Here is a 14492-nt window from a genome sequence, read left to right as displayed (position 1 = left end):
CCGTTAGTACGCATTAATGAGATGGACTGTGAAATGGTCAGTATTTCAGTGTGTGGCTTAGGAACCAAATTCAATTAAACCCTGTTATAGTTTGTTCCATTAATTCAAAGTAGTAAGTGCATGTTTTATCAGAATATCACATGGTTTATAGACAGGGGGTTCTGGTCTTGCAGTCCTAGCGTAGGCGAAACTCGCCTGGACCTCTGAGAGCGCTTCTCTGCCGTTTGTCTAGAACTAGTTACGAAACGTATGCTACAAGCTGCTGTACGTCCTACTATGTCAAAAGTTAAGTCCTCTCTAATCCTGGTTATGCCCCACATCATGTAAGAGACTCATGTACGCATTGTTTTTTTGTTTTGTTTTGTTTTGTTTTGTTTTTTTAAGTTTCACAAACAGTAAGAGATGTAAAGTTCTGGCTATATGATAATCTCTATAGAGGAGATAACAGATGACTGTAAAGGTTTCTCTTTTCTTGGCATGAGTTTAGGATGATTGCGTTATGCACAAATGGTAAACCTTATTCCCTGATTTAGAAATAAAGACTTTTTCTGATGGTTTTCATGACTGTCCATGCAGTATACATTTACATATTTTACAACAAACTAAGTTCTAGCGGTAATTCTGTAGGCAGGTAGAACTCCCTGTAGCGGAGTTACTCATTCCAGCGAAGGAAGTTCGCTCCAGTTGTGCCTTTCAGACAGAAATCCAGCTCCGGGTGGGTGAGGTGGTTGTATCTTCAAGGAAAATTTTGAAGCCTCAAATTCAAGTGGATGCAGTGTCTGTTCCTTGGGAGCAATGTGAAATTCAGCAGATGAGTTGAGAGCAGCACGTGCTCTGTCATTCTGGAGGCAAAGGAGAGCAGCGTTTGCCTTTTCACAACTGCTGTGTACAGATGTAGGTGCTCCCGCTTCGATATTCGGGCTTTGTGCTGGTGATGTCAGTGGGAGCAGGGTTAGCTCCACGCTGAGTCGTTTTGAAAACGCTCGTCCCAGTTGTACCTTCCAGCTCTCCAGATGGGAACTGGTGGTGATGGGTGCCGTGCTGCCTTCCTGCCTCAGCCGACGGCCCCTATCTCAGTCCCACGGGAATGGGCCCTTTGACTTTACCCACCTGTGAACTCCCAGCTGTATGCTTCTGTCCCAAATCATAACCGATGATGTTATTTCACTGCTGATTGCTTTAGCAGATGTACTCAGTTAACGTACCTCTGTACGTAGGTTGTTATCAGGGCGACGGCCGGTTTCACGATAGCTGCTAGAAACGTTCCGAATGGGGAAATGACTCGGTGCCGCTTTCCCCGGGTTTTCAGCCGCCTCTCCGCTTCCCCTTTTGCAAAAGCAGAAGGATGGTCCATCCCTTTCTTCGCTCTCAGCTATCTTTAGGAGGCACTTTTTGCCCAGCTGCCTGCCCAGCGAGCCTATATACTGCTGCTGGCGGCGTTAGCGCTCACTCAAAATGAGGGTGAGGCATCAGAGCAAAAAGAACTTTGAAAATAAGTAATTCCGGTTGAGTATATAGCAGCAGAGTGCGGACATCCCGCAAGACGTATCGTGCATTTCGCCTGCAGGAGCTGAAAGAGAAATGAAGTGAAAACCGATGCAGTGGTTTTACTGGAAGGACTGGGGTCCTTGTGTGGCGCTGGGCGTCAGGGGGTGGCGTGCGTCCCGCTGCGGGCACGTCGGCCTTCAACGCTGAACTCTCTTTTTGGTCTCAGACCTTTTGAGTTACATCCAGTTGAGAGAAATTAAACTGACAAAAGAATTGCACCGATATTTATACCTTCCGAATACCAATTTTATATTAAAAAAAATAATAATATATATATAGTCCTAACAGGTAGCAGACTTTTAAGATGTTGACTGTATATGAAAATCTCACTCATTTCCAACCTAGAAATAAATGACGTGTGTCACTCTTCGGGTATTTAGTGACAATGCCCTAAAAAGCCTTGTTGTACTAATAAACGAGTAAATAAATACAATTGCAGCAACTTACCGGAGCTCTGAATCTGTCTTTATTCCAGCAGAGCCGCTTTGTGGTGATGAAGCAGCAGACCAGGACCTATTCCTCGTGTATACTTTAACAGCCCCTCCTGCGCCTTGGGCCGCTTCCGTCCTCTTCAGTAGGAGTTTTGGATCGGAGCAGTGGGATCCCGGGTGTCCGTGGTGGAGCCTGGTGTTCCCGGGATCTGGCACCCCGGCTTCTCCCGCCGTGGGATGGCAGGGGGGGAGGTGCAGCACCTCTGCTGCCCGGCTGCTGGCCAGTGGTTTTTCCCTTGGGATTCGAAGTTTTCCGCAACACAAAACTTGAACCCTTTCTCCTCCGTTTCTTTTCGTATCTGCCCCATCGGCGGCAGACCGCTAAGAAAGAGGACAGGCTGTCATTTTTGTGATTTTTGCAACAGCTGTTGGAGCACGTAGTGCGGTTCCCGCACAGCGGTTTGATATCGGCGACACAGGCGAGGCCTCCCTCGGCTCTGCGTTGAATTACGCTTAAATCTGAATTACCGAAAAATCAAAAATTCCATTTTGAACAAAATTAGGGCAGCTTCTTTCCTTCAGCTTTTAATATCTAAGAGGTTTTGGGTGGAAGCACTACAGAATAGTCCATTCGCCTGAGAAACTCTCAACCTCCGGCGCCACTTCTTCAATAATGTTGATTGAAACCTCTCACCCTGAGTCCCGCGTGTGCTGTCCTCACTCCGGAGCAGTGGTGCATTGCTGCAAAGCGCTGCTACCGGCTCGGGGGCTGGAGGCCAGCAGAAGTTCTCCATCTCTCCCCAAAATCCAGTCCTGCATTCAGATGCCAGCCTTGTTTCCTAAAACAGGGATCAGCTCAGGAACTCCACGAACTCAGGTTGTTTATCAGAGGGGTCGTTACTCCCCCAAGAATTTTTGTCTGAAATTATGCTTCTGACCACCTAATAACTATGGGGCAGTTGGAAGCGCTAAGCGCTGTCCCACACCGCGTTACGGGTTTTGTCACTGCACTCGCCCATCGCCAGCAGTGAGACCTGCGAGCTCCGTTTCGTTTCTCGCATCACAAGATGAGGAATGAGGAAACGGGAAGAAACATGCGAATTAAGTGGGCTCCAGCTATGCGCTGCCTCTAACGCAGTTTTAACTTCAGTACAAACGATTGTAATTATAACATTAGCTTTCGTGACAAAGTTTGTGAGGGCTCTGCAGAAGAAGCAGCAATGTGGCTATTAACAGAGCAGAATCCGAACAGCCCCAGAGGTTTCTTTTTTTAATCTTCCTGGTTGTATAATTTTGCCGTGCGTACAGGGAAGTTCCCCATGTTAAAATAAGAAGAAACCAAATTTAAATGACGACGATTCTGATCTCGGCACCTGCAAAGCACCGTGCTTGAGATTCAGGGGTAAAGTTATGGTTAATATTTAACTTTTTGAATGCAGCCAGAGCAAGTTTTTGCCTTTACAGCTAACGAGGGCGTCGGGGGCTGAGCCTGTGCTGCGGTTTGCTGGTGGTGCTCAGCGGGGAGAGCCCGTGTTGGCTCCGCGGCACTTTGGGGCTGCTGCCTGCCAGGAGCGGGGACACGGGAGCTGCCTCACTGACCCAGCCGTCTCCGCTCCCGGGGAGGTGTTGGCCTGGCGGGGACGCCATCTGCCCCCGCGGAGGGGCTGCAGCGGAGGGAGTCGGGGATGGGGCTGAGGGCTCACGGCCGGCTGGAGCTGGGCTCCTCCCGAGCATCCCCTGGGGAGCGGGTCCCGGCTCTCTCAGGGGACAGCCCAGCACTGGCACCCGTTGTAATCGAGGGTGCCCTTGTGGGGGACAGAAGTGCTGCCGGGTGCACCTTGGTGAGCAGTGTGGGATCGATTCGCGCAGCCCTCGCGGCCCTTCAGGCCTTTCTGCTCGGAGCTGGGGGTGGAGGGGGGGGATGCTGCCGCGCTGCCGTTGCGGAGGGGCTCTGCAGGGGACCCTCGCGCTCTCCCAGTGGGAGGCAGGGGTCCATCGCCAGCCCACCCTGGCGTGTCCCCACGCCTGCCTGGGGTGCCCCGTGGCCCTGTGCCCGGGTAAGGCGGTGAGCGGAGCTGCAGCACTGCAGTTGGCTCAGGTCCTGGGGCTGCTCAAGGGAGCCTTTTGGTGGCAGATTTTGGGGAAGCTGCAGGTGACCGCAAGGAAACGGTGGGGCAAGGGCAGGAGCTCTTGCACGCGCAGCCCGTGGCTGCTCCAACCTGCCTGCACTGTGCCCCCGGCTTCCCTGCCTATTCCCCGCCTGCCCTTGGAAGGCAGGATGGTCTCCCAGCCATGCAGAGGATGGTGCTGCCATCCCTGGGCTCGGGGAGCGCGTTGCCTGCATCACTCAGCCCATCCAGCTCCGCTCGAGAGGGTAAAGACTCCTCTGGTTGCCATTGCTGAGGCACTTTGTCCTTGAGCCTCCGCGAAACGGGTGCTGCAGCCCCCTGCGCCATCGTGGGGCAGCCTCAGCAGTCGCAGTGGCCACTTGGCTACTGGGGCAGCCGACCTGGCCCTGGAACCTTCCCTGGCCTCTGATTTCAGAGGTGTCTCCAGGGTATTCCCGAGGCCTCCCCACTGCCCGCCTCCTCCCCAGCCCCGGAGCCACTGGAGGGTCCGTGCTGGAGACTCCCCACGGGAAACACCGACTCAATACAAACCACAGCGGGTAAACAATTACGGGTGCGATTGCAGCGGGACTTCCGCTTTCCCCGGGGGCTTTAACGGCGAAGCGGAGCTGTGCGAAGGCAGAGGGGAGGGGAGGACGCTGAGACGCCTGGGGAGGCAGGAGCAGGAGCCGGAGCGGGACGCCGCGGCTACGAGCAGCTATGGGGGATGCCTTCATCCGGCACATCGAGCTGCTGGGCTACGAGAAAAGGTTTTTCCCTAGCCAGCACTACGTGAGTATGCAGCGAGCTGCCGACAAGCAGAGTAGCGAGCACTGGCCGGGGTAAAAAGCCTGTCCAGCAAATTTCTTTAGATAAATGTGACCAAGTGCCTAAGAGCATCCTTTTTTGGGGGGAGGTCATGGCTGATGGCACGAGCTGGAGGCAGCCAGAGGCTAAAATGTTCTGGTCACGCAAGATTTTAGGCATCTCCTTTGCAAGCCGTTGGCTACTTCGCAGGGGCTTGGAAAGGGCTCTTCCCTCTCTGGTTCCCACCCATCCGCATGTTTCTGTCCCCTCTCCGTCTGCACAGAGCCTCCCTAGCGCCCCGCTCGCTCACCGCCTGGGCAGAGCTACTCACATTGGGCTGGTGGAAGGAAAACATGCGGTTTATCTGAAACTGGAACATCCACGAGGCTCCCAGGGGCTTCGGCTGCGATGGGGTGCGGGGTCCCACAGAGCTGCAGCATCTCTGCTTTGCCCCTCAGGTCTACATGTTCCTGGTGAAGTGGAATGACCTCTCTGAAAAGCTCGTCTACCGCCGGTTTACCGAGATATACGAGTTCCACGTGAGTTGTCCCAGGCTGGGCGCTGGCACCCAGCCCAGCGCACCGGGGCTTCGGGGTGGGGGAAAAGAGGAGGGCGAATTTCAGCTGAAATTGCCCCAAAATAAACCTGGCTCAAATGAGGCTGCTGGGTCCCAGTGCTTCAGTCTCCTTCGCCCCTCGAAGCGGGGAAGCATCAGCTCTGTGCTCCCCTGGCAGATCTCTCCCAGTGTTGGGGTGCGGGGTCCTGCCAGCACATGCCAGCGGCAGTGGGGCGAGTGCCGGGAAGGGGGACAAGCCACAGGCAGGGGTGTGGGTGCCGCAGGGGGATCCCCCGGTGCCATCCTCATGGCCGTGTCTGTCTCTGCTCCGCAGAAAGCGCTGAAGGAGATGTTCCCCATTGAATCCGGGGACATCAACATGGAGAACCGCATCATCCCGCACTTGCCAGGTGAGGGGCAGGTGCAGGGCTGGGGGTTGAAAGAGAAATCGAAGCTGGTTGGGAAATTCCCCGGAGGAGTGAGCTCTGCTGGCCGAGCTCTGCGCAGCTGCTTGGTGCAATTTCTGTTCCTGCCCACTGGGCTTGAAATCAAAACCCCAGAAAGGTCTGAGCGGTGGCGGCGGATTCTTCCAACACTCACCAGCCCCACAGACCCCATCCTTCCTCCCCGAAGGAGACCCACATCCCATAGCATCGCTGCAACACCTGGCTGGCGCACAGGGTCTGGCTTTGGGGACCCTGAGCTGAGTCCTCCTCTGGTGACACTGTCACTGGGATTGGGTTTATTGCTCTTACGGCAACACAGATATTTTGTAAGAGGAAGCGATGCAATATGTCTTAAATGACAGGGAATGAACTCCTGATCCACAGAGCTGACGGTTTGTCCCCAGGCAAGGGGCAGGTCAGCAAAATTCCCCCTTTTATTTAATTTCTGGCTTTAAAGGAGGCAGGAAGGAGCATGAGAAATAGCTGTGGGTTGTGGTCGACACCTCTCGAGGAGGAATAAACCTGCACCACGCAGCAGTGCGGGTGCCACATCAAGGGGCGCTCCCCTCGGGGCCGGACCAACAACGCCATGCTGGGACCCTTCCCACGCGCTGCCACCGCCATGCTGGGGCTGTTGGGAGTGTCCTGGTCCCGTCTGGGGAACTGAAAGCACTGGGGACGAGGCAGGTGCCACTGGCTGCGCACAACCCCCCTGGCGCGGGGTTCAACACTGCTGTGGGTCCAGGCAGCATTTTGGGGCCCCAGCATCAAGAGCAGCTGCTGCAGGACATGTGCCGTGGCCAGAGGGACAGAGGGATGTGCGCATGTCCCCTGGTCACCGGCTGGTCCCCTGAGCCCCTCCTTGTGCCCCGGTGCAGCTGCCCTATTTATGGCCCAGCAGCTGGGCTTTGAGCACGGATACGGGCGTTATCCTGTAACTGAAAGGGGGTCAAACGGTGTCTTTTCTGGGCTTGCACAAGCTGCAGAAGGGTCCGTGGGCTGCCGGGGACGGGTCCAGCTGCACCGAGCTCCCCCGGCGCTGCCCATGGCACCCAGGGGCACTGCACCATGCTCACCTCTGCACCGCCAAACCAGGAGCGCGCAGCTGCAGCGGTTCTGCGGAAGAGCCGTGGCCCCGCGGTCAGCATCTCCCCAGCTTTTTCAGCACCGTGCGTGGCCCCCCGTGTGCCTGCCAGGGCTGGGGCCGGAGCAGCGAGGGAGGAGACGGAGCTGTGCTCCCGCAGAGCTTTGCCTTATGGGCACCATGCAGCACCCTGGGGCCAAACCCGCTTGTTTTGGGGGCAAAACTAATAATTCAGAGCAGCCTGCTTGGGAAAGTCATAAGAACTTGGTTCTCTGCTTTTTCTGAGTCCTTTCCCTTCTCCCCCAGCGCCGAAGTGGTTTGATGGGCAGCGCTCGACCCAGAACAGGCAGGGCACGCTGGCCGAGTACTGCTACACACTGGTCAACCTGCCCCACAAGATCTCCCGATGCCTACATGTGGTCAACTTCTTCAAGGTCCGTCCTGACGACACGAACCCTGTCACAGACAGTCAGTGAGTGCAGCTTCTCACCATTTTGGGGGAAATCCTGCATCCCCGGCCCTGGGCGCTGGCAGCAGCCCACAGGGAGGGCACTGCTGCCAGCGGTGGGGGTTGGTCGGCATTGAGCTGCCTTTGCTCTGACCCGTCTAGGATCAAGAAGCCCGAGGTCTTCCTTCTGCCAAAGGATGCCAAGAAAAACTCCACCGGTAAGGTGCCTCGGAGGGGTGCATGTGGCTGCCTCCGCAGCAGCAAATCCCAGCAGGGAGAGGGGCAGCCATCCCATGGCAGATACCCCGACCAAGACATGGTCCTGTGCCAGAGCTGCAGCTGGGAGGAAACCACAGCCTTGGGGGGAATGAGTCCCTGTCCTGGGATCCAGCTGGTTTGGGACCAGAAGAGGCTGGGAGAGTGCGTTGGGCTGTCCTGGGCTGCTCTTGGCCTGCCTGAAATAGGGTATTTCTGCACCGGGAACCAGGAGAGGGAACATCTCTCACTTCTCCCATGCAGACATCACGGGCCCGATTGTCCTGCAAACGTACCGAGCCATTGCTGACTACGAGAAGAGCTCCACATCTGAGATGGCTGTGAAAGCTGGAGACATGGTGGACGTCGTAGAGAAGAGCGAGAGCGGTATGTGTCCTTTCCTCCAGAGAGCCCCTGAGGGCCAGCGCCCTCCTGGCCACCATTTCAGCAGGGACAGGGGCTGCTCTTGCATCTCACATCCAAACACAGCATGCGAGTTTGTTATGCCGGGGCATAGGTTTAAGGGTAGGCGGTTGTATCAGGGTCTCCTGATGGAGAGGAGAGGCTCAGAGCAAATGCAACTGGCAGAACCTCTCAGTGCTTCCCATCCCCGTGGGACATGTTTCACATTCACATGGAGACACATGACAGCCAGTTTTGGCCAGGGAGGGTGTGGGGCAACCCTAGAAAACCCGGCAAGTTCCCCGCGTGCCTCAGCCTGTGAGGTTTCCTGCCCAGGAGGAAGCAGGATGAACTGGCCGAGCTTCGTGGTTGCACCATGTAAACAGAGAGCAGCCCCGGCGCCGTCCCTTCCGTCCAGGCCACGAGGATGCCTGCGCCCACCCCGGCTAGGGACCGACCCAGTGCTGGTGCCGCCGTGGTGCCCCCGTGACACCCTCTGCTCTTGCCCACGGCTGCTTTCCTTGCAGGCTGGTGGTTTTGCCAGCTGAAGAATCAGCGGGGCTGGGTGCCAGCTGCCTATCTGGAGCCGACGGATGGTCCTGACGAGTCTGAAGAGCAGGAGCCCAACTATGCAGGTAAAACATTGGGGTAACCAGGGTGCGCACCAGAGCATGGCCCGCCGCAGCTCCCCGCTGGGATGGTTCATTGCAAGGCCCCCACTGGGCAGTCTGTGCTGAGCAGGACCGCTGGGCAGGGAGACGTTGCTGTAGGAGCTGCCAGGAGGGATAAATCTCATGGTTTGGTGCCTTACTGTCAACCTCGGGAGCTTCCCGTGACCTGCAACTCAGCACGAGATGCTTGTTTGGGCTGATCACGGATGCACGTGTGCATCCAGCGGCCGTCCTGAGCTAGCTAGGCGCACGCTGAGTTGCTGGGTTGGCAAAGGAGCACTGTGCGGTGTCTGGACCAAGGCGCAGGGTTTCCCTAGCGCTCGGCTTGTGCACTCTCCTTATCACCCCTCCGCATCGCCCCACCAGGACAGCAGGGCCTTATCGCAACGGAGCAGAGGGGGGATCCTGCAGACTCATGCCGATTGCTCCCCGGGCTTCATCGTCATGGTTTTCGAAACACTGCAACAGACTCTGTTAGCACAGCACTTCCTTCTTCCTCATTTAATCACCCGAATTACAAACATGCTCTTCAGCAGAGATAGATCTGCTTCCACTGCTTGCTTTCACCAGCTTTCTCCTGGAGAGGGGCTGGAGGGGCTGGGGTGAGCCATGGGCGCTGACAAGGCTGGGGGAAGCCTGAATCCAAACTCGGAGACCTGAAGCACCCTGGGTCTTGCCTGAAATGTAGGGCAGATGCTCTGGTGCCTCCTCTCCTCCATGGCCAGAGAGGCTGAGCCCCATTCCTGGGGCGGTAGCATACAACCCGCTGTCCCCATTTTGTGCGCAGGTGAGCTATACGTTGTCCAGAAAAGCTACACAGCCGTGGAGGAGGACGAGCTGACCCTCAAGGAGGGTGATACCATAGAAGTCATCCACAAGCTTCTTGATGGCTGGTGGGTCATCAGGTGAGAGATGCCAAGAACAAATGAGGGAAATGGGATTCGGGCAGAGGGAAGGGATGAACCAGCGGTTCTCTGCATCCGGGCTGTGAAAGGCAGGGACCGTTTGGTGCTGCTGCCCAGCACTTCCTTTTGCAGGGCTGCTTCTGGTAGCCTGTGGCTTTGCCAAGTGTTAAACATGGTGGCTGGGGCTTCCTCGGCTGGGGGCTTCAGAGATATCCAACAAGGAGGCGGATGGGGAAAAATGTATCAGTTTTTTTGCCTGCCCCTAAGTATTCGGCACATTTCACCTCGCAAAACCTCAGCTTTCATCCCAGCCCTGGCCTGTCATGCAAACTTGGGCTTTCCCAAGGGGAACCCCAGCTGCGTTTGTGCTCTGGAGAGTCACAGATTGGGCATTCGCAGCCGGACACGAGGTGGCTGCAAACCCTGGGGATCCTCCTGCCCCAGCCTGTGCCCAGGTGAGCGGTGCCGGGAGCATCTCCTGGTGTTTGCAGGTGTGCTGGGCTGGAGGGGGAGATGGGCTGGGGACCAGGGAGGGTTTCTTGAGCGCACAGCAGCAGGGTGTCTGGCAGGAGGCCCCAGGCGATGCTTTAGGAGCCCAGCAGAACCCCCAGGGGAGATAATACGAGCTGGTGAGACCCTGAAGGCTGTGACCCATTGTTGTCTGCTACCTACTTGCGTTTGGGACTCAAGCCACACTTTCAGGGAGAGCCACAGGCATGTAAGGTGAGGGGACAGTTGAAGCCCCCGTCACTTGAAGCAACATGAGAAGAAATAGCACACCCAGCGGCAGCAATCCTGCTGGGGACAGGGGGGAGGAGGTGGTGGTCGCAGAGCCAAGGCTGCATGCGATGTTGCTTTGTGTTGTGCTGCAGGAAGGATGAAACCACAGGTTATTACCCCTCCATGTACCTGCAGAAAGCCGGAGAGGCAAACACCTCCACGAAGAGTGAGCTGAGGAACCGGAGTGCTCCTCCGCGGAGGTAGGAGAAGCCCCAGGTTGGGGGGGAGGAGGACAAAATATCTTCTTTGAGGTGGGTGAAATGAAACCAGACAGTGGTTTGTACTGTCCCTTGCTCGCCCTGGCAATGAGGAACTGCCCGGGAGAGATGTGAGCGTGGCAAAGACAGACCAGGAGGCAGATCCTGCAGGGCTGCAGCAAACATAGCTCTGTGCTCCCCGACTTCCACGGGCAGAGAGGCACCCCAGGGTGTCTGACACAGGGCTGCACGGTCCTTGCTCCGGCAGGTCCTCCAGCCAGGCGCATTTCTCCTTGTCCTTCTGCAAAGTTTCTTTTCTGGGCTAATCTCATTTAATTTTCAAATGGGCCTTTTTCTTATTTCCTAAGTGCAACCACTGAATCTTTTCGAAGCGAGGAGAGGTTTGACTAATCATAGCTGCCAAATGGCCTAATCTGATGGGGGGATTTGAGCTAATGGAAGGGATTTTATTTTGATTAAAAAGATAAAAAGCAATAATAACTCATTAATTCCAATGCAAAGAAAACTGCTAGGAAGGGCAGAGTTTGCCGCTGTCTTTTTTTCCCTACAAGAAAACACGGCAACCTTGTTATAAAATCTCTCAAAATCCAGCTCTGCTGGAGCACAGATTGAGTGCGAGACAATGTATAATGGGCCAAATCCACCTATTTGAGCGCAGTGATGCCTACTGATACCCTTGGGGGAGGCAAGGTGGCCTATTTCAAGGACAGTGACTTGCCCCACCATGGTGAATGCTGTTCCTAGGCTGAGCCCTCTCGCAAAGGTGGTGACCTGCTGTTGTGGGCAAGAGCTTTGCTTTGAGATGGATATGTGCCCGAACCAGGGAGAGGCTGAAGGCTGGTGGGCACAGCAAGGGGTCATCGCCTTGAGCAGAGCAGGAGAATGATGACATGGGATGGATGTCAGGAGCCACGTCGCTCATGCCTTGGTAGTGAAAACAAAGTGGTGGCCTCCATCTGCCTGCCTGGGGACAGTCCCCAGTGCTGGGAGTTCCCCTGTGGCAGCATGCCACCGCGCAGCCCCAGGCCGCTCAGCCTTTCACTTCTCAGTAGTTTCTCTGCTGTGGGTTCCACAGCGCACATCCAGGTGCACACTGGCACGTACCCCACACTCTGTTCCCCTGGCCCAGGGACTAACCCTTGGATACTGGGGAGCCATGCCAAACACCACGCCAGGGATTTCAGTGTTGCAGCCAGCACAGATGCTGCATGTCCATCCATCCATCCGAGGGCTATAGATCACTGCCAGGGCTTGCTTGAACTCTGTTGGATAAACGTCTTGTCTTTCCAGCCTTATGCCTGATTTACCTCACCATCCCCATCACGACTTGTGCTCAGGCTTTACCCTTCAGTATATGCTTCTAAAGCACTGCTCCAGCTGCCTCCTAACACGCTGTACATCACGTCTTGCCTATGGCTGCCCTCGAGGGCTGGCATCCACCAGACAAAACCACAAAGCAGATATTGGGGTTTGGGTGAGGCAGCGGCGGAAGCGTGAGGTCCGGCTGCAGCAGGTCTGTGAGAGGCAGGGCTGGGCAAATCCTCAGCGAGAAAGTGCAAGGCGTGAGAGCTGCCAGCACGGAAACTGAAAGTTTTGTTTCTGACTCACTGCAGATCCACCATCCGAAACGCAAAGAGCATCCACAAGCAGGGCCGGAAGCAGATCAGCCAGGAGACCTACAGGAGGAACAGCAAGAAGTACCTCCAGAGCCGGAGGAACATGAAGGAAAAATTCCAGAACAAGGCCAATGTCATCAGTAAGTCTCAGCAGGGCCTTTGCCCTAGACGCAGGCAAGTCCTGCAGGCAGAACCCCTCCAACGCTGGTTGCTGGAGCAGGACAGCACATGGAGGTCATACCTTGACTGTCCACCCTTTTCCTATGGGAAAAGCATGTGCAGGGAGATGTTTCTTTCCAATGAGGTTTCTTACCTCTGGTTATAGGTCTGACACAGAAGGAGCAGAATATGGTCCTGGTGGGAGGTTAGCCCACATTTAGGACCTGTGCTTTCCTCTGTGTACCTAACCTCACCTATGCTGCTGTTGCCATTATCATTGTCATGTACGTTAGCTGTCAGCAAAGCCCCTAGAGGGAAGTGTTGCATGAAGAATGAGGCTGCTATTGAGGTAGACACTTTAGATCTGGTAATCCCCATGCAAGACCCATGACCTTCCCAAGGGAGATCAGCTCCTCACACAGACCTAGAGCTGGGCTCCCATCTGAGCAGAGCTCCCAGACGGGCACTGATGGGCTTATTTCACCATGCCGACCTCTGGGAAGACCATCACATGTGGCTGAGAAAGGAGGAGAGGCAGGCGCTTCAGTGGCCATTACATAGGAAGCTTTGGATGTTCACATGAAGGTGTTGGGTGGTCTGACCCATCTGTACATCTGCTTTACCCACAGTTGAGAAAAACGAGCGAGAAGAGAACAAGGCTCAGCCTGCTGTCCCTCCCCGTCCCAGCAAAGACCTCATCCTGAACCGCTGTACCGAGAGCACCCGGAGAAAGATCCAGTGAGCCCTCAGCCTCCGACACCAGCCAAACGATGCTTTATCTCCACCAGCTCCTGCCCAGCCGGGACTCAGAGCCAGACTGGGGGGGCTCCAGGTGTCTCTAGCACCGCTGGGGGACTGCTGGCCAGATCAGTGCAGCCCAGTGCCCATCTTCATCCACCAACACGGCGAGCCCAAGGTGTCCTAATGACACCATAAGGAAGGACCCAGCCCCGCTCCACCAGTTCCTGGGCGGGGCTGAGGCCTCCACAGCCACCAGGGACCCCTCACCACTTGACCCCTTTTTGTCCCCTATTGAATGGTTTTGCATTTTTCACCAATAAAGGAGAGACACTTTGTAGACATATTTCAATATCTGCATGGATGGCTGGTCAGTGCAGACACTGGGGAGTGGCATGGTGGCAGGAAAGGCGTTTCTCCCCACTGGGGGATTGAGCAAGGGTCTCTTGTGAAAGATGCCACCGGGGAGGAAATGTGGCTGGGGGGACAAAAGGATGGCAGCTTCCTCCTGGAAGGTGGCTGTGTCGATGTCTTGAGTGGGAAACGAGGGGTGGGGTGGGGGAGATGGTGTTTGCTGGGGTGGGGTAGGAGCTGTGAGGCGAAGTGGCCGCCCCAAATGGCGGCAGGGTGTGAGGGGCACGAGGTGGGTGGCCCAGGGCCCGTGGGGCTGCCAGGTTGTGAGGGGTGAGCAGCCTGGATGCTGGTCCCTCCTGCCACCTCATGGAGGGCCACCATTACAGCATGGCCGGTGACCATCACAGTACAGCTGGTGGCCATCACAGCATGGCCAGTGCCTCCGGAACAGGGCTGCTTTTCAGCAGGGAGCATGGTGCGAGGGCTGTGTTTGGGTGCCACCACAGCCCTGCCACCGCCACACCAGGCGGGTCCGGGTTTGGGTTGGGGACCAGGTCTGGGTCTGAGCCTGGGGTTGGGGCTGGGGCTGGGTTAGCGTCTGGGGCTAGTTCAGGTTTGGGTCTGAATCTGGGTTTGGGTCTAGTTCTGGGTATAGAATCATAGAATCGTGTGGGTTCGAAGAGACCTTTACGATCATCAAGTCCAACCATTAACCCAGCGCTGCCAAGTTAACACTATACTATGTCCCTCAGCACCACACCTCCATGTCTTTTAAATACCTCCAGGGATAGTGACTCTACCACTTCCCTGAGCAGCCTGTTCTGATGCTTGATAACCCTTTCTGTGAATAAATTTTTCCTAATATCCATCCTAAACTTCCCCTAGTGTAACTTGAGGCCATTTCCTCTTGTCCTATCACCTGTTCCTTGGGAGAAGAGATCAACCTCTACCTTGCTGATAGAATGG

General features: G+C 55.8%; 1 protein-coding gene across 2 annotated transcripts; it reads left to right on the top strand.

Annotated features, from left to right (window-relative positions):
* The first annotated feature begins 4742 nt into the window (after positions 1-4742).
* NCF1 (neutrophil cytosolic factor 1) lies at positions 4743-13518 on the top strand. Of its 2 annotated transcripts, XM_082492960.1 has the most exons (11): positions 4743-4879; positions 5353-5433; positions 5785-5860; positions 7287-7452; positions 7591-7646; positions 7948-8070; positions 8613-8720; positions 9544-9661; positions 10534-10641; positions 12273-12415; positions 13064-13518. In XM_082492960.1, exons 1-11 carry the CDS (start codon positions 4808-4810, stop codon positions 13174-13176), a joined length of 1164 nt encoding a protein of 387 aa, XP_082349086.1. In that variant the 5' UTR covers positions 4743-4807; the 3' UTR covers positions 13177-13518. The 2 variants fall into 2 exon arrangements, with proteins under 2 accessions (XP_082349086.1, XP_082349087.1); XM_082492961.1 differs by lacking the exon at positions 8613-8720.
* Positions 13519-14492: the final 974 nt, after the last annotated feature.

Source organism: Vanellus vanellus, assembly GCF_965231255.1.
Source record: "Vanellus vanellus genome assembly, chromosome: 19".
Lineage (NCBI taxonomy): Eukaryota > Metazoa > Chordata > Aves > Charadriiformes > Charadriidae > Vanellus > Vanellus vanellus.
The sequence above is the reverse complement of the archived record's forward strand: the minus strand, read 5'-3'. Positions and strand labels throughout refer to the sequence as shown.

What these genes read in the sequence shown, in the direction of transcription:
- NCF1 (XM_082492960.1), top strand. Translation starts at nt 4,808, where the DNA reads ATGGGGGATGCCTTCATCCGGCACATCGAGCTGCTGGGCTACGAGAAA. An exon ending in CCGAGATATACGAGTTCCAC is followed by an intron (nt 5,434 to 5,784) that starts GTGAGTTGTCCC and finishes TCTGCTCCGCAG; the next exon opens with AAAGCGCTGAAGGAGATGTT. An exon ending in CGGAGTGCTCCTCCGCGGAG is followed by an intron (nt 10,642 to 12,272) that starts GTAGGAGAAGCC and finishes GACTCACTGCAG; the next exon opens with ATCCACCATCCGAAACGCAA.